General features: G+C 41.2%; 1 protein-coding gene across 1 annotated transcript; it reads right to left on the reverse strand.

The window, feature by feature from the left end:
• Positions 1-3263: 3263 nt before the first annotated feature.
• On the reverse strand, positions 3264-19176 carry LOC133150233 (bile salt export pump-like). The gene is made up of 29 exons (XM_061272623.1): positions 18951-19176; positions 18780-18868; positions 18686-18704; positions 18146-18175; positions 18015-18066; positions 17621-17919; positions 17456-17543; positions 15970-16103; positions 15714-15885; positions 15268-15392; positions 14385-14559; positions 13337-13450; positions 13151-13261; positions 12944-13069; positions 12566-12769; positions 12328-12498; positions 11430-11631; positions 11292-11361; positions 10326-10446; positions 10073-10243; positions 9636-9740; positions 9378-9539; positions 8576-8779; positions 8235-8476; positions 7736-7892; positions 6398-6595; positions 5389-5595; positions 4112-4258; positions 3264-3837 (listed from the first exon to the last, which is right to left on the reverse strand). The coding sequence occupies exons 2-29, from the start codon at positions 18856-18858 to the stop codon at positions 3637-3639; spliced, it is 4086 nt and encodes a 1361-aa protein (XP_061128607.1). The 5' UTR covers positions 18859-18868; positions 18951-19176; the 3' UTR covers positions 3264-3636.
• Positions 19177-19849: the final 673 nt, after the last annotated feature.

Raw genomic sequence — 19849 nt, forward strand, 5'->3', positions numbered from 1 at the left:
CACAGTACGGGTTGAATCTTCTGAAAAAGGCACACTATCTGAACACTGTAACAAAATATACATGGAATACATAGTACGTAAATAGTGTGTTGGCTGTAGCACTCCGTTCTAGTCAAGTGTGTTGCTCAACCAGAGCCACATAAATTCCAGCCATGCACAGATTGACTGAATGTATTGGATCTCAGATGGTGTATTTAGAGAGGGGAAAATCTGAACCTTGCTTGGCCAAGAAGGAGTGCCTAAGTGAGAGGAGGGGTGTATTGGTCCCACCTGATATACGTATGCTTGGAACCCCCAGGTAATGATGGGCAAATGAAGCTTCAAGATGTTTCATGAACCCGTTGATGTGTTTACTTACATCTCTAGATGGCACTCTCTGTTCACCGAAGAGCTGAAAGTCCATTGACTTGCCATTTCTTAAAACCCTCACTTTAAACCAACATTGCAATCTAGAGAAGCCAAAGAATATAACAACTGGTTCATGAAGCTTCATTCTCCCATCACTACCCCCAGGTGCCAGGCCAGATAACGGATTTTGGGGTACTTGCAGCTTTTTCAAGGATTTTTTCCCCCACGTTTCTCCCCAATCTGTAGAGAACATATATTGGATGTTTATCAGCATTCTCCAAATTTTGGGAGGTATGTAAAAAACGTTTTCGTTTGTCTTGGAAGACCCCCTGAGATAGCTATTGCCTACTATTGCGAGGATGTTAAATGTTTCCAATTTAATGATAAATACTGAGAGAGTTCTTTGTCTTTATTTTTTTTAATAATGCCATCGTTAAGAAAAATCAGGAAGAATCACACCCTAAAGCTTCCTTCAGTCCCTTTTCCGCGGTGATGTGTACGATAAATGACAATCTTATTTAATGGAGGATGTGACAGTACTGAGCTGATGGAAGATAATCACAGGATGCCGTAAATGATGTCAGGGGACTCGTTTTAGGCTTCTTTATGGTCATAATAACCCTTATCTTGTCAGTTGCTACAACGTAAGTCAAAAATATCAGCACAAATATTTTGTCTGGACAAGGTGACTCACATGTACATTTGGAAATAGCGCAAGGCAAGTTTATTTGTATGAACAAGACAATTCAATGTGTGTTACATAAAACATGTCAAGCATTACAGAAAATGAAACAAAATATGAAGATAATTCAATCATTTAAAATAATAAGACTAACATGATTAATAACAAGCGTCAATCTATATAAGATATAAAATAGGGAAATAAAACATGGGGATTAAAATAAGGAGGATTAAAATGAAAATAAAGGATAGATTCATAAGAACGATGCAGTAAACAAGAGAATTTTCAAATGATCTGACGGTTTGAGGACAGCTCAGGTACAGCTACATAGATGTTTGTTTCCAAACAAGGTTTTATGGACTATTATCAGTCTTTGTGGCCCAAAAGCTGATCTCAGTTGATGAGAAGGTCCACTTTCATACCAGCTGAAAAGAATGCGAGCAAAGCCGGAGCTGAGCAGCTGGCATCTACACACAGCGCAGGAGATCTCACGTTCATCAGGTTGCACAAAGGTTGAATGATATAAGAGTCCAGTCCAAGTCTTCCTCGTGGATTAATACAGACACACGCACACTCAAGCATAATCGCGATAGAACATATTCTCTCGATCGATGATCTCACCTTGGGGATTTCTAACAGAAGAGTCAGCTGAGATGAGGAAAGAGTCTAGTGTTCCGCTTTTACTTTCCCCATGTGAAGCTTGCCTCATCTTATTATGCACTTTGAGCTTCATAGTGTGAAGACTGCAACTCAGCAAAATTCTCCAAGAAATGACTTTAATCTGGCTGGCTTTCAATTCACGTTATGGGTAGTGTGATAGATGTTATACCTAGGTGATAATTTGCTGGAGTCTCATTTCAAATTCATTTTGACTTTAGAACCTTAAACTTTACGCTATTTTTAAGACGTGTTAATTCCAATCTAAAATCACAGATTACATCTTCCTAATATTTAGTTGTCTGTCTAAATATTCAACTGGCACAAAAACTATTTTGTGTCATTACATTAGAAGACAGACTGTTTGACAATCATGCATAATATAATTGTGCACAAAGTGAATATATTGTGATTTCTTTCTTAGTTTTAGTGCACTTAATTTACTCTTGGTTCATCTCATGCGTAGATGAAAATATTTTCATTGAGTTTTTGGTAACAAAACACTAGTCTGCGTCCTCACTTCATTTCTGTGTTGGGCATTTGAGCAGGCACAGTGACAGTGGACAGTACTCACATGTGGTTTCTGACTCAATTGAAAATAGTGGTTTTCTTTATTTCTGTAAAATATGCTGAACCACCTCTCACTCTCACAACCATGAGCGATGTGTCACCCAGCCTCCGGCGTCACACGGCACAAAGTCAGAGTGTCCTATCGCTGAATCAATTTTGGAGGAGAAGTGGCAAGATGAGATTGCATCTGAAGAATGCTAATCCACCCCAGAGTCCACGGCTGCAGATGTCGACATTAAAGACTCAATTTCCCAGAGGTCAGTGTGGCTTGATCACATATTACCACTAACTGATAGAGTGTTTCTGACATCTGCACTCTGGAAAGCATCAACAAGCTAAGCGTGCAGTCGAGAATCGGGAGGTCACGTGTTCTCGACGGGGTTAAATATCTGACTTCTGAAGTGGGCCTGTTACTGCTCCAACTACGTATTCATGCTTTGGTTTAAATTTGTAAAGAGAATGTTTGAATCGTCTTTCATTTGAAATTCCTGCAATGTTACCTTGGACAGTTGCCATGGCTCACTGTATAACGTTAACACTTTATTTTGACTATTTATATATTTATTTGGATATAAAAAGTGATTCATTTAGTGATGCGTGTGCTATGAAAAGTAATACAACAGAAAACAACAGTTCTCACTTATAAATTTGTGTTTTTCAGAGAGATTTTCTCATTCACAATCACCATATATGATCTCACTGCAATGGACTCTATCTTCCCTGTGACCCTGAATGTGATCCCGTATTTTCCGCACTATAAGGTGCACCTAAAAACCTCCAATTTTCTCAAAAGCCGACAGTGCGCCTTATAATCAGGTGCGCCTTATATATGGACCAATATTGAGCCACTACAGCAGGTGTGTCCAAAATCTGGCCCATGGGCCAAATGTGTATATCTTATATATGGACAAAGTTTTAAAATGGCCCATTCATTGAAGGTGCGCCTTACAATCCGGTGCACATTATCTATGGACAAAGTTATAAAATAGACCATTCATTGAAGGTGCGCCTTATAGTGCGGAAAATACGGTACTTGCTTTAAGAAAGAAAAAAAAGAAAGAAAAGGTACGTTTTTCTGTCTTTCATTCACATTATAATCTAATCCTTTTGATTGCAGTGTGCTTGGATATTTCCCAAGTGACTAACTCACTTGTTACATTCCGATAATACCAAACAAAAACAAACATAAGATGACAGTAGTCTCAAAAGAGCTCAGCGAATCCTCAGTACAACAGGGTATTTCCACACAAATAAATACACTTTAATAGTGAACAGATTCAAGTTACTTTTTGATGTTCCATCAGCTTGTACGTGACCTCATCACCTCAGACAAACACTCTGCTCATCTCTGTTTCCAATTGTTTACACTCTTGGAGCCATTAGCTGATTGGTGCTCCAGTGGTGACCAGCTTGTAATAAGCACTCTTAAGGGCCATAAGATGGTCATGTGTTCCCTTCTCAATCACGTAGCCTCGGGACATGACAGCGATGATGTCGGAGTTCTGAATGGTGGATAGGCGATGGGCGATAACGATGCAGGTCCGCCCCTCTCGAGCTTTGTCCAGAGCGGCTTGCACCGTCTGTGGCGGTCAAGGCGAGTACACAAAATTACACGGGGAAGAGAAATCATTGACATGCAAGCGGCGTAATAATAGCGATTTGACAATCACGCCTTGATTACTGAGAGCCCGCAGTGGCAGATCCACAACATGTATAAATGTATACAAGATCGCTATCAGCCGAGAGGAAGAATAATGACATTAATGATGTCAATAATGAACAGCTCTTCTTGTTGCTTGCCACCAGAGAATATCAAGCAGCTGTGCAGAATGCAAATTCATTTGCGGGACTTGCCTTCTCACTCTCTGTGTCTAGAGCAGAGGTGGCTTCATCCAGAAGCAGGATCTTAGGATCACGTATGATTGCCCTAGCGATAGCAATTCGCTGCTTCTGGCCACGAGACAACTGAGAACCCTGGGCGCCCACGTTGGTGTCGTATTTCTGAGGAGGAAAATGAGATGTTGAGATCAATATCAATACCAAGCATGGTTTTTATTCTTCAGTTATAGATGTTCCATCAAGCAAGAGCAATTTTAGCTTCGCCAAGGGTTTGACCTCTATCACCTCTAAAGTCAGCAAGTCACCAAAATGAGGAGCAGTTTAAAAAGTACAGTATCTACAAAATGGAATCTGCTCTAATAAGATCATCATAAATTATAATGTCTGCACTATGAATCATTTGATCATTACTTAATCCTTAATATAAACATAATACAGACGTGATGAAACCAAGATGACTCAGTCTGCGAGCTCAGATTTCTCACTCTCCAGTCCCATGCGGTGAGTCTTTTATTCATTTTCCGTACCGCTTAGCCTCAGGTGGGTTGCGGGCAGACCAAAGTAAAATGTAACGGCTACATCCCACCGGGCTGGTGAACCGTCACATGCATCATGATCGATTACGATGAATCGGCTTCTGAAGAATGTGACCAAACCCGCGCCAAATGTGGCAGTTTGGGATCAAATTTGAAATGGCAATGTGATGTCTCACTTCAGACGACATTTTAGTTTTGTTACAAATTCTTATTGTTCCGCCCCCACCCTTTTTTTTTTTTCTTTTTTTAAATCTAAGAATCCTATGTTTTTCTATTTCACCTCTACTACTTACATTATTTCTTGTGAGAAAAGGATTTCCGGAATCAAAACAAATCAGGCGCCTGAATGTATTTTGTTAGATTTGAAAGACAATTTTGGGTCGATTTTCATTCATTACAAAACCTTGGAAAAATGTGTTACACTCAGACCCATTTCCTCAACAATGGTTCAGTGGTGATCCATTTTTAAACATTTTAATAATGTGTGAATGTTGTGAGAGAAAATAAAATGAAGGCAAAAACACTGATGGAATGAAAACAGAAATCTCTTTGTGTAGGTACGCAACTTACCGCGTAGGTCTTAGCGTTCCCTTTCTGTCATCGATTAATCGACCTTATTATGTCTGCCTGTTTTTCTGCCTTCTAGTTTGTCTTCCCTCACTAATTGACGCACTTTAACATTCAGACAAACTAATCCCTGTGTTTAGCCTCCATGTCGTTTTCTCCACATCTCTCCTTCTGCAAACATGAACCCACCTCAGGTAGAGACATGACAAAGTCATGGAGCTGTGATTTTTTGGCAGCTGAGATGACCTCGTCCATGCTGATGTTCCGTGAGTTGTCGCCGTATTTGATGTTTTCCAAGATGCTGGAGTCAAACAAGATTGGCTCCTGGGACACAATGCCAATCCTGGATCGCAGAAAAGGCACGTTGACGCGAGTCGAATCGCGACCATCAATCAGCTGCAAGAGGCAATTGATTTAACCATTAGTAGGAGGCAGTGTTATAATCAAAGAGTAGACACACAATTTACTTAATGAGCTTTAACGTAATGTCCCTTCTAACTGTGTGATTTCTCTTCTAAATCTCCCAGAATCAGGTTCAAGAGTTCCCAAGGCACTTCCAGCTCCATTAAGACCTTTAACATCCAGGCAGTGATTTTTCTCTGACAGTAGTCAACGTGCAATCAAGATAAGTGCTCACATGACAATCACAGCAAAACTGTCTACGCCAAATTCGGACATTTAAAAATACTAACGTCCGAGATGTTAAATGTCCAGCTGTCAGGTTTCGCAATGACGCTTTAAAATTTATTCCATTGCGACATGTTTGACATTTTCTAAAAGGTCATCATCATCTTCTTCGACTATTTCATGCTGACTGCCATAAATTCCAACCTCGGTTTTGTCGGGTTAACTACAGAGACATTAGCAGGCGCTTGTGCACACGAAAAAATGTTGACTGACAAAAAGTGAAAAAAAATACACAACAGATTTTTGATTGTTAAAATGTTTGCAGAACTTTGACATAGCTAGGTGTTGCTTGTCCAACAATATCGATTGGCATTTTGGTATAAGGTATTTTGTGTGTAAATACTGTATTGTATGTCTGACCTGTGAGCTAACTGTATCCATAAGTGGTAACACTTGGTATATATTGGATGATGCGTTTGTAGTTTTTGATGTCTCATTGTGAAAATTGAAAAAAAGTATTTCTTCGGTTTTGTTGAAAAGGATGAAGAAAAGCCGCGTCCACCTCACTCACCACTTTGCCTTTATCGGGGTCATAAAACCTTTCCAGAAGCTGCACACTTGTGCTCTTCCCACAGCCGCTGCTACCCACAAAGGCCAACGTCTGCCCGGGCTTCACTGCCACATTCAACCCATTGAGGACCTGGATGTCTGGTCGGGTCGGGTAAGTGAACTTGCAGTCAATGAACTCAATGTTGCCTTGGAAGTTATCCTGGTAGAGAAGGATAGGGGTGGTGCAAAGGTTTAGTTTTGTTTTGGGAACACAATCTTTGCTATACTTTTTGATTGACATTGTCTGCAAGAGGATCATTTCAGACTATTTTGAGTTTCACCTCTGCCTTGCGGTCAAATATGAAGTTGCGGGATTACTTTGGTCACAGTTTATTCGCAGCACTGCTTTAATAGTATAAACTTGGATGTATTTTGGCCTGCCACTGTGAATAAGAATTGTGCTGTAAATGATAATGACGGATTTGATCGTGCTCCTGGGAATCCTCAAACATTACTTTTTTTTTCTAGCCCAACTCTGACGTACTTCTTAACTTTGTCCCTGACTTGTTTGGAATGTTTGTTGGTTCTCAGTGGCTGTATTTGGTTGCTGCAACCTCTGGGGGAGATTTAAAAAAGGTGTGTATCTATGGAGAGAGTATATCACATTTAGTTTATTTCAATAATAATGTAACTTTTGAAATGGTGACATCACAATGTGAGGTATATGTACAGACCAATTTTCTTTTTCTTTTTTTATTTTGTATTTTACTGTATGTATTTCTGATTTCTCTTCAAAACTTTGTGTTTGGAGCTGTTTTTTTATATTAAAATCGTCCTAATCCTCTAATGTCAGCCTCTCAACGTGAATTATTTAATAATTTTCATAGTCATTAATAAAAACAAATTATTTTATCTCTATTTTTACTTCGGAAAACAAAAAAGAGTCATTGAATCACTTTGGTGGGAGCAAAAAGTAATTTCTCTTGTGAGATATTGTTTTATGGTTTCATGTTTTAATTACTAAACAATACATAATGAACAACGGTAAATGGGTAAAACTGCTGTGTGATATACTTTCATGCAAAATGAAAGGAAAATATGATTATTCGATAATCAATGGAACAATCGATAGAATAATTGATTCTAAAAAATATAAACAGTGATAGCCCTAGTGTCAATCAAAACTGAGAATTATGTTGGTCTGCTACACTCACTGTAGCTAACTAACTAACTTAATAAGCTTATTTTTTTGCAATTATCTTTCATAAAGATACAACTATAAATAAGGATCCCCCCCCCCACACACACACACACACAAGTAGCGTGCCGTCATAGCACATCATAATATGTGGCAACATACCCATTTATCTCCTTTGTCACTGTACACGCTAATCTTGGGCACTCGGTCCAGCAGCTGGAAAAAGCGTGCTGCTGAAATCTTGGCCTTGGCATAGTCAGGGGTGTAGGATGAGGCTCTACCCAGGGCTGTGCCGCTCGTCACGATGGCAGAAATGACCCTACACACATGATGAAACAATTGCTCATTTTCCGCAAAGGAAAGAAGGCTTTTCAGAGTGTGTAACCTTGAGCCCCTTGTCAGAGAACATAAAACAGCTGAGGCCTCCCTTGTCTCCTCTTATCGTGAGAAGTAAAAATCGATCAATTCAATGGGGCTGAAGTTAGCTTTGCAGGTTTAAAGAGATGAATGTGTTTCTGTATTTTTTTTCTTTTTTATCAAGCTGATGCACTTGCTCTGAAATTCTCTGCTGCTCCCCAATTGCGATGCAGCTCACACTTTGGAAACAACTGGGATGGTTTATCTGTCATTTTGTCAAAGGTGGCTGGTTTATGTCACGTACCTGAACACCAAGCTGAAATGGAGTCCCTCTTGGCGTACCAAGTATCCCCCAAACCGATAAGAGGCAGAGTTGGTTAGGAAGACAACACACTGGGCGAAACCATAACAAGCCCCGTAGACGTTAGCCTTCTTCAGGGCTGCCTGGTAAGGAGCATCCAGTTGCGCAATATACGTGTCCACAAAATTCCTCTCCTTTCCAAGACCAGCTATGGTGCGAATGTTATTGAGGGCTTCACCTGAAATCTGCAAAGTGCAGAAAAGGGAAGATAGGTTACAGCCAATTTATGACTTTTCAATTTGAGATCATTGACCATTTGTTATGTAATGTAACTGGATGGTGACCTGTCCAGCAGCCTCCATAGCTTCTTTGTCTTGCTTGGCAAATCCAGTGAGCATCTTGGCCTGGAAACCACCTGACAAAGCGATGAAGGGCAGGAAGCACAGGATGAGCAGCGTGAGCTTCCAGCTGAAGTAGAAGGACATGAGGATGGCCACACCAATGTTGGTCAGAGAGTTGACGATCATGCCGATCTGGGAGCCGGTGGCCTTTAAAAAGAAGTACGTATGTGCAGCTTCGTGAGTCATTTCTTATTGTATTGACTTTTTCTCTCCACATAACTTTGACTTGACTCCACTCCAAATATACTGCAACAGAGAACCTAATTCTAATTATTTGAATTTGATTTTTGAGGGTTGGCACCAACAGATTAATATGTCTTTACATCTGTATCTGACATCAGGTCATTCAAATGAGGGGAAGCTCAGCTCCTCCTCAAAAACTATCCAATTATCATGCAATTCTGACCAAACCATGAAGGTGTTCAAGTGCATATTTAGTCAATAAAATGTACACACAGCAGTACATATCTTCTATTAACTTATTTTTACACTCCTGAGTATTGATAATGAAGCTTTAAGATGTCAGTTTGACCACTTAATTTGCTTCAGTGAAAATTGTTTTGAAAGCTGTACAAACAGGAGGTCAACCAGTATTGGATTGTGCTCAACCTTAGTGGTTGAACACAAAACATTCAGCTTTTTGTAGCAGTAACATTGTATCCTTGACTCTTATCTCGAAATAATAATGGTAATTCATTAGGCTGAGATGTCTCTGTTTGCCGTTGTTATTTTGTTCATGCCTCACCCCTTGAACTTGCGAGGCATCTGTCGCCAGGCGTGTGGTCAGAGCTCCCGGGCTATTTTTGTGATCATCAAACCAGCCAATCTCCTGGCCAAGCATGGCATGAAAGCCCAAACGACGTAACCGTCGGGTGAGCAGTTCCCCAGACTTGGAGAAGGCATAGCCCTGGAATGTCAATCAATCAATCATGAGTGTTAGTTTTGGTCTTTTGTGACTTTTTCCAGTCTTGAAGTAGAATTGACCCCTAAAACGTTTCTTTACCTGCAGCATTTGAGTGAAGAAAGAGACAACGCCCACCATGACAAAGAACAGGCAGATACCATCAATCTCCTTCCTTTGAGCTATGGGATCGGTAAGTGAGAAAGTCTGCACACACACAAAAGACAAACAACTGACCACTTGCCCTTTTCTCCCCAAGAAATATTTCCATCATTCTAACAGTGCTGGAGAGCAGTGGTCCCCAACCCCAACCCACGGCACACCTCCTGTGTCTTCCTTTCCTTCCGCACCACAGTACCATTGTTTTTATACCGGTTCTTTCATTTTATTTTGTTTTTATTTATCCACCACAACTTAAAAGCCGGTTTGTGAAAATATTGTCTGGCAATAATCCGGTTTGTGTTGCTAAAACGGTTGAGGACCACTGCTGGAGAGGACCATTTTTATCTGAACCTATTTGAACCTAACTGTAACCTCACCGCCAATATTTGACTGAATAGAAGTGAGTAGACGGGGTTGACTCCTCCATTCACAGCTGCCCCCAAAGATCCAAAAAGCATGTAAGGCCACTCGGGCAAGTTGTACTTCAAGATTCTGGCAACTGGTGCTGGCTCCACTGGCTCCTCCTCTTCCTCCTCTTGAATTGCATTCTGAATAGTCAGCATCACCATGTGAGGAAAACGATGGTAGTTGTGAAGAAAAGCAAATGCATTAAATGGCCTTCACACCCACCTTGGATTTGTCTGCTTGAGATATAGCGAAGGCTGTTGTGCCCAGCTCTCCAGCAATGGAAACAGAGGAATCTGGAATTAAGTTGGAAAGCTGGGATCGGGATCTCTGGCGGATGGAAGCTCTGTCAAACAAGCGTGTAAAGGCAAAAAAGAATAAAACAGTAATGGGTACATTTTATTCAACCTCCTGTTTCATTTTGTGGTTTTTGCTTAAGATCTAAAAGGCTTTCTGTGACCTCAGCTGAACTTGAATTGTTAATATAAAGTTCAGATGTAAAGAGGTCCATTTGTCTTTGTGTGTGCCGTGCAGCAGTTCGTACAATCAGCAGCGTGCACTCCGATAGCAATGAGGTATAGTCGCCTCTTTATTTCGAATACACATAATTTTTTTCGTGTTGACAACCGCTTAACTCAAAAGTCAACAGCAAACCAAGTCAATAAAATGATCCTGAAAGAGCAGAGAAGGGAGGGACCTTAATTACCCAAATATTATCATGCCGCACCATATTTTGCTAATTATCAAGTTACTTTCTGTTTCGAGAATGATCCAAAATTCATGGAGGGTTGTTTTATCATTCTAGATCAGAAGCAAACAGTTCTCCTGGAATTGAATGGCTTCACGCATACACATGTGCCACCCTTCCACTGAGCTTCCTAGAACTCAGTCACAAAGTTTTTGCGTAATCCTACCACAATGACTTTCACACTGAGCGATAATGATCCAATTTAGATGTACCGTCAGAACTGTGCAGTTGGATACGATACGGCAGTTAATTAGGACTACTGCCCCGTAGAAGAATGGCTTTGAATGTGTGTTCAAATCGCTCATCTCGGGCGTGAATTGTGGCCTCTGTGTCTGTTGAGTGACCAAGGGCTGACCCCATGTTGCATCCAAAGTTGGTTCGGATCTAGTTCTTCTTTCCTGTGTACCTGAACAAGCTAGAAATTGGACAGGTGGTTGTGTTACCTCATACTGGCCCGGTAGCTTCCCGCTCTGGACAGGCTGAGCTTCTCTTGTGCGTCTTCATTTTCAGCCACTGAGAGCAATAAGTGTTGTAAGTGGACGTAAAACATCTTTGTGGGAATCAGTAAGTCTAGAACCCACTTTGGCGAGCTTTCTCGTTGAGAGCTTTGTCTCCTTGGCTCTGTAAGGTGACAAGAGTGAAGTAGACGCCTTTCCTGTCCAGCAGCTCGCTGTGCTTGCCCCTCTCAACAGCTTGGCCGTGCTCGAAACCCACAATCACGTCGGCGTTCTTTATAGTGGACAGCCGGTGGGCAATGGAGATGGTGGTCCGTCCCATCCGCACCTTCAGCAGCAACAATCAAGTGGTCAAGAAAGCAGCCTCAATTTTCAGAAGCACAAATTGCAATTATTACACTTTGGATTATTTGGATGATTTATCAATATTTGAATGACTGTGTGGCAGTTAGTAATGAGTTTCAATGTGTTGTATTTTTCCCCTTTTAATTATGTCTCCCAATCACACTCTACAGATTAAAAATGTAGAAGAGTCTACGTTTGCATATTTATTTTCTGAGCTAAACTGAACCATATCCCAACAACCAACAACCCTGTAATTTCTCAGTAGAGTGAGATTACAAATGAGTACCTTTGTTTTATTTTAATCACTATTGCTTTTACCCAAAAATTTCCGAGACATGTTGGGAAAAATTGGCGATCCATAAACTGATTCATTGACGAATGTTCTGGACTCCTGTTTTGATGCCAATTCTGTCATCTTGAGCAAAATAATGCTCTCAGAAGGAGTTGGGAGGAGATGTTTGCGTGGATGTAATTGCAATTCTTACAGCATGTTGTTGTTTTTTAGACCACAAACTAGTTGAGGTAGAATCTATGGTGCCACTAGTGGTTGAAGCCAAGTCGCCCGCTCCTTTTTGAACCAACTATTTACTTCCATACATCGTTGGTTCTTTTTGGTGTAAAACTATTGTTGTGAAGTGGCGCTACGTAAAGGCAAACGGTGAATTGAGTAGAGACGTACTTTATCTAAGGCCTCTTGTACCACAGCCTCACTCTCGTTGTCCAAGGCAGAGGTGGCCATGTCAAGCAGCAGGATGCGAGGGTTCCTGACCAGTGCCCGGGCGATTGCGATACGTTGCTTCTGACCGCCACTCATCTGACCACCACCCTCTCCTACTAGCGTGTCAAATTTCTGTCACATCATAAGAAGTAAGTTTTTAACATCATGCACGCTCTCCAAATGTTTATCAGCTCTCCACCTGTGGCAGGTCCATTATAAAGTTGTACGCGTTGGCTTCTTTGGCGGCAGCGATGATGTCCTCCATTGAGACGGCAGGTCGACCGTAGCGAATATTCTCAGCAATGGTGGTGGCGAACAGCACAGGCTCCTGCTCCACGATGCCAATGAGCGAACGCAGCCATTGGATGTTCAGCCCACGGATGTCATGACCGTCCAGGGTAACCTAGGATGCAGACAGCAGTTAGTCAAACTAAAATTGATTATGGTGCTAAAGTCCATTGCTGCTGTTATCTGCCCCAACCCCAGAGTTATTTTTCAAATGACAAGAACAAAGGTGAAGAGAAAAGCAATCTTCAGTCCCTGCATGCATCAATAGCAGAAGCAGAATTTATCCTACCATGCCCTCTTTGGGGTCATAGAAGCGCTGAATAAGTTGGACAGCTGTGCTTTTCCCGGCGCCGCTCGCTCCGACAAAAGCTGTGGTCTCGCCTGACTTCACTATGACACTGAGCCGGTCCAAGATCTGAACAAAAGATTGCACAGCAGCACAGTCAGCAGTATAAACTTCGCATTGTAATTACAAAAAAAAAAAAGAGTTAAATACCTTAACTTCTGGTCGGGAAGGGTAATGGAAGGTCACATTATGAAATTCAATGTCACCTTTGACTCTGTCAAGTTTATATCCTGCCTCAGATAAACAGTCGATCTCAGGCTTCTGAAGAAGTACAAAAATAAAAGACTTGTTAAAAGCAGAATAGATCAACTTTGATAGACCACAAAAATTTCTTACTCTTTCGATGGTTTCAAAGATGATGGTGGCAGCTCCACGGCCTGCGGCAAATGCTTCCAGACATGGCGATGCCTGTCCCAAATTCATAGCTGCTATCAGAACACCAAAGAATACCTGGCAAGGAAAAAAAGGCCGGACAAGACATTATAATACTCATTCTATCTATGCAAAGTGAAAATAATGATGAATTTCATTTTCTAAAGTGTGTGTCCTACACCGATTGCCTAAAACATTTGAGGAAGATAAAGACTCAGCTACAGTTTTGCCGAGAAAAGAGCAAACCTCATCATAGTAGTGTAGCAGATATTAAAATTTAATAAGACCTTAGGGGAAATGTAATGACCCATTACAGGAATGGGCAACTTTTCTGGCGTAATGTTTTATCCATTTCCCTCGAGGGCCAATAATGGGAAAGTGCCTTTTTTTTTTAATGAGCCACACAGGAGAAATATAGGTTGTACACTATTAATAATTATTACTTGAAATTAATTACAAGCATTCATGCATTACATGAATTTCATTTCCAAATGCAAATATGCATATTGCTTCGATTCATGAATTCACTTGAGTGACCACACTAAATGTTGTCTAATGAATTATTAATTCATTTTAAATTACTCATCATGTGCTTCAAATAAGGTTTAAACAGCTCTAGTCAATATAGGCAAGAGGATAGCTCATTATGTTTAGATTTTCTTGTTCCATCATTAATGTCTTTGCAAGCTGTTTCCTATTACAGTAGATCAATTTATCTTCCCGAGTGTTTGGTATTGTGGTGCGACTCATCTAAAAACATTACGGGTTAATTGCGACACAAGGCAACTTGACAGCAAGCAATCGTTTAATGCAGTCGTAAGGGATCGGTGCTATAGTGCAATTTTCCTTCGAACCTCACTGGAGCTGAATTCGTTACAGCAAAGAGTGACCAACTATCAGCAGTTATTAACATTTCTTTCTGTATGTTGGTGACGGCCAAGAACTTTAATGTATTTCAACTCGTAAAAATGTCCGTGAATATTTTCATATGTTGGCATGGGGGAGGTGTTACCTGCAAAAGGGTTCCTGCTGAGTATTCTTTTTTGTCCACGACAAGACTGGAACCATACCAAAAAGCCAGGCCGTAGCAAAGAAAGATAATCAGCCACATGTATCCAGTGAAAAAGCCCATGATCAAACCCTTTCTGATCCCCCAGCGTTGTGCTGACACAAGATTCTTGTCATACCTGGAGGAAACAAGAGCAATATACTAACAACTGAAAATAAAACATCCATCCATAAAGTTTGGATTGAGCTTGTCCTCCTTAGGGACCTGGATGAGATGGAAAACCTTCGTACAGCACCCTCTCGTTCCATTTGCGTATCAGTCACATTACTGCCATTTGCATAGCATCAACGGACTCCACTCCTCTCTCAACTCCACTGCATGTATGATCACAAAAAGTCATTTTCTCATCACTCCTACAGCAACTTCACTCACTCCAGGTCCAATTTTAAATTCAATTCAAGTGGGTTTTTTAACAGGCCATTCATAACCTTGCCCCTCCGTACCTGTCTGCCCTCCCCCGCATCACCACTCCATTGCGCACCCTCAGAACCTCCTACGTGCAATTCACTCTCTCTCACCACGACCAAATCCAAACTCAAAACCCTCCTCTTCAAAAGTTTCTAATCAATTAACCTGCCCCATATTTTTATTTGTTGTATTCATTCTGTATAATTCTTTTTCTACTGTTGTTTTATTGATCGACAGTTTCCTTGAGTTTCTCCAAGGGTGCTTACAAATAAAATGTATGATGATGATGATGATTATTGTTATTATTATAGATAGGATAGAAAGAAATTGAGATTGTATGCAAATGGTTCAGCTCATAAAAGATATGACCCCAGAAATGGTTGGGTTTACATTTTGGTTCATAATATATATTGCATACCGTTGCACTTCTTTATTCTCTCCGCCAAAAGCAGCCACCGTTCTGATTGAGGAGAGGACTTCGTCTGCGATGGCTCCAGCTTTAGCATAGGCCTGCAGCTCCATGCCTGTCAGTTTAGCCACAAACTGGACCCAATGTACAAGCAAAGAAGTCAGGTGATGTTGAGCCAAGCATTTCCACAAATCTCTGTGATACATTTCAGTTCAATACAGCACGGTTTGGAAAGGTGAACTTAGAGCTTTGTGATCCCATTGCAGAGTGTGCATGATGGTAACAGTCATCTATGATTCTCTGCCAAAGAATCTGTCTATTTCCAAATTCAAACATAAGAATGCCAAAAAGGGCTATGTTACTGTAACAAAATGTTACAGCTTTATATAATGAACATGCGAAACATCAATAACATTCATTTGAAACTGAAGTTAACGCAAGGCGGGGAATCTCACCAGTGCCATGAGACCAGCTCCAACGCCAATGAGTGGACTTGCTGCCACAATCACAAGCGTTAACTTCCATCCTTTCACAAAGCCGATGCAGAAGCCGCACACGAATGTGGTGAAACGCTGCATAAAAATGGCGACTTGGTCTGCAATGGCGTCATTGATCTTGTTGATGTCACTGGGTTGTCACAGTCATGATATGATACAGTCAGCCTTTTACTCCAGTAGTGAGATCACAACCCTGCAACTACGACCAACTTACTCAGACATGCGTGTATTCAGCTCCCCCACCGAGGTGCAGTCAAACCAGCCAATCTCCATCCTCATCACTTTGCTGAAGTAGATTTTCCGTATGAGCTGGATCTGCTTGGCAGCAGCAGTGACCCATAGAGAGATCTGTCCCACAAGGTTGTTGAAAATAAGACAGGAGAGAGTGCAAGGACAGAGTGCAAAAAAATACTACATCCATGACCAATGTTATTCAAGAAAGATGTCGCATTTATCGTTCACTGTTTTCTTTTGGGTTTGCAAAGCAATTTCTTGGTATTTCTGTTTTTTTCCCACACACAAAAATCAAAGTGTAGTTGTCACGACTCGTCCCCGGGTGCATTATTATGTCTATGTTGCCATGGTTTCTGTTTGCGTCGCCCCTCCCCTCCTGCGTCGCCTCAATATCAATGTAATCACAGTCACCTGCCTCTTGTTACCTGACATGTATATAAGTCCTGCCTGGGTGTCACTTCCTGTCGGGTCGTTGGTGTCTTCACGTTTGATGTTGGTCTTGTTTCTTGTGGTTCCTGTCTTTGCCAGTTCTGTTTTGGTTAGCCAGTCTGTTGGTCGGTCCGCTAAGTTATGTCAACTTGCCGGTTGTATTTAAGTCCTGTCTGGGTATCACTCCCTGTCGGATCTCATGTCTTCTTGTTTCTAGTCTCCAGTCTGTTCTGTTCTAGTCTTGTCCCTAGTCGAGCCTCTAGTATCTTTTGAGTTCTTCAATTAACCCTGGTCCAAGCTGCTTTTGGTCGCCCAGCTCCAATCTGTTCTAGTCTTGTACCTAGTCGAGCCTCTAGTATCTTTTGAGTTCTTCAATTAACCCTGGTCCAAGCTGCTTTTGGTCGCCCAGCTCCAATCACTTCATGACAGTAATATGTCCACCTAAACTTACTCAGACCATGTCTAAATACTGACGCAGCTGGTCTAATGCCATGTTGGTAAATTTGATCGGGTTACAAGCAGATACATTCTAATTATTTCAGTTTTTAAACTACGCTGCTGGCTGCCACAGCTATTCTGGGAGCTCAAGAGGGGCGGGGGGGTGTTCTCCAGCTGCCCTCATCATGGCACAGACATATTTGCTATCTCTTCCCAAGGCAGTTTTATATCTGCCCATTTAAGTCTGCTTACGGTTACATCTAAACTTTATGCACTTTGACCTCTCAGATGAAAAAATCAGTTTCTTGGGAACGATGCAGTTGCTCTGCTATTTTGAAACTGAGTGTATGACTGGTGCGCTGCATTTAAAAGGAATGAGAGGAGCTGTTTTGATTGCACATAATTAGTCTCCTGTGTACACGCCCACAACGGCGTAACCCTCCTTTTTTATGAAATTACAAATACCCTCTGTAACCCAACTCCGCACACATTTTCGCCACCCACCACATAAAATTTATGACAATGAAGTTTGCGTTTATTAAAATAGACCAAATTGTGCAAGTGTGAAAGCGCTACTGACATAAGGTTAAGTTACCAACCTGAAAGTATCCCAAAATGAAGACAGCTGCTCCAATTCCAACATAGTAGAAGGCAAATTTGGTCATTTCATACTCGATGTCAAGAATCCTGAAAAGTCATCAGCATGCAGGCAAGAGATGTATTGTGCGCAAGCATTTGACCAAAAGCTAACCTTGTCAACGTACCCGCATGACCTGCCCGTCGACGATGAGAAGTTTCCCCACTCTGAATAGTTGATAGCGCTCCAGTTTGACAAGAACACGCCTACTAATGTATCAGTGTAGTTCTTTGTAAATTGGATGGTATTGTTCACGCACTCCTTCCGGTCGTCTCTTAGCTCATTCAGCTCAATGTCGTACTCAATGAAGGTGTCAGTGAGCAGGCCGAACACAAGCAGCATAAGGGGCTGGGCCGAACCGTGCAGCACGGCGCATATGCTCCCTATCACCATCATCAGCACTTCCTTGCAAGTGGCAAAACGAAACTGGATAAATACAGCAAAGAGTTTGTTTGGATTAGCCACTGCTGCATGGACCAACTCTGATTATCTAAACTATGAATAACAACGTGTCTTTTTACCAGCTGAAAGAAGCCGACTCGAATTGCAGGTTGCTCCTTGCTCTCCTGCCCTCTGTTTGAAAGAAAATTCTACTATATCATTTGTAATTATCACTGTGATGAAATATCAGGGCCTCTACTAAACTACTCACTTCTCCTTCTCCTTAGAAGTTGACATGGTCCTGTGTGGAAGAAAAGACATGTAAAGCAAATAATCTGATCAAAAACAACTAATGTTCAATCCTTTGCATGAACCTTTATGAATCAATTAAAATGTACTGCTGCACTTTACTTTGTCATTGCCACACAGACACATCCATATCATATCATACATTCCTATTATGTCCTACCGAGTCATTAGGTACGCTTGCAGAACCAAGACAATCGCTGTATGTCCCAAAATGGGAGATTTACAAAGCGTGACACTATCCAAGAGATGTTCAATTAAAAATATGCTCAGTATTGTTTTTGTGTAATTGGAAGTACATCAGTAGTACATCATATTGAGTGGTCTATTAGTAGGTACGCGCAGCGAAATAATAGAAACTTGACACACCATCGGCTCACATTATTTGGTCCATAATAGTGTGGCTCGTAATTATTGTTCAAATAAAACAAAATTTAAAGCAGCAGAAAAACAAACACAATTACTAAGAAAAAAGGCACACTATAAAATCGATTATAATACGTACATGTAGGAGCCAGCTGGTTCTGTAAAACAGAAAATATGTTACGGTTTGATTGAGATTTGAGTGAAATCCTCTTTGATGACTGGATTTGATTTACCTTCGCCCGTAATGTCATAGCTGTGATTCTCCTGTCCAAGTTTTTTAATACTTTGCAATTTCACTGATCCGGATGGCATATTGGCTCATCTCAAGAAAGCAAAGCAAAAGAAAAAATTCCAACGATGAGACAATCATGACTCAAGAGTGCAAAAGAAGAAGAGACATTTACCAATATGTTTCCTTTCTCGTCCTTTTGAGAACTTGTCATGGGTCCGTAGAACTGGAGTCAGGTCAAAGGATCCTTCAGAAACTCTTTTGCGCTTAAGTCCTTCACCGTGTCATCCAACCTTAAAGTCCCACCAATACTATAGTGTCAGTCGTGGCCACATGCCACTTGTATATAGGAGGAGGACAACCTGCGTAGCTTGGAAAGGATTCACGTGCGGTTATTGAGGAGGGTTGGGCTTAGTTAGTACTCGGAGGGTCACGATGTTTTCTTTGAGGGTAAGTGTCCGATCGGTTTGTGTCCGCTGCTGTCGAGGTCAATGACCGCTCGTGTCACCATTCCACCTGGGGAGGCCGTTGCGCTTATCGTTATTGAATTCGCTTGTTTGTCTGTAGGCACATAAGTGAATATTTTTCGTACAATATAACATTTTTGCAAATGTTCATTCTTGTAGGCAGCACTTGAAAATGTGCCAACACATAGTCAAATCCTTTGTTTACTGAGGCCAAATAAATCAATACAAAAACTTGTAAGCTTTATGGAGGTAAGCTTTATCGAGGATTATGACTTTCCTTCCGAGAGGATAATGCCAGTACTCTTTGTAAGCGCCCGGAAGCACGAGTGTGGGGAGAGCTCCATAACATTTGGACAAAATATCATAACCAGGAAGTCAAATTTCTTCCTTCAGATACATTGCCAGACTTTCACTTAATGCTTGTTTGCTGACCTTCACTGTTGTGTTCAGTGAGTGAGAAGAAATGGGTAAGGCCAGTCCACTACTCTGTTGAAAAGTAATATAGCAGTGCCTTAAATTATTAGCTGAATTCTTGTCCATGCTACTAACTTAAAACATTCATGCTTTATTTCAAATTATTATTCCCCTCTGAAATTAATGGGAAAAC

Source organism: Syngnathus typhle, linkage group LG2 (assembly GCF_033458585.1).
Source record: "Syngnathus typhle isolate RoL2023-S1 ecotype Sweden linkage group LG2, RoL_Styp_1.0, whole genome shotgun sequence".
Classification (NCBI taxonomy): Eukaryota; Metazoa; Chordata; class Actinopteri; order Syngnathiformes; family Syngnathidae; genus Syngnathus; species Syngnathus typhle.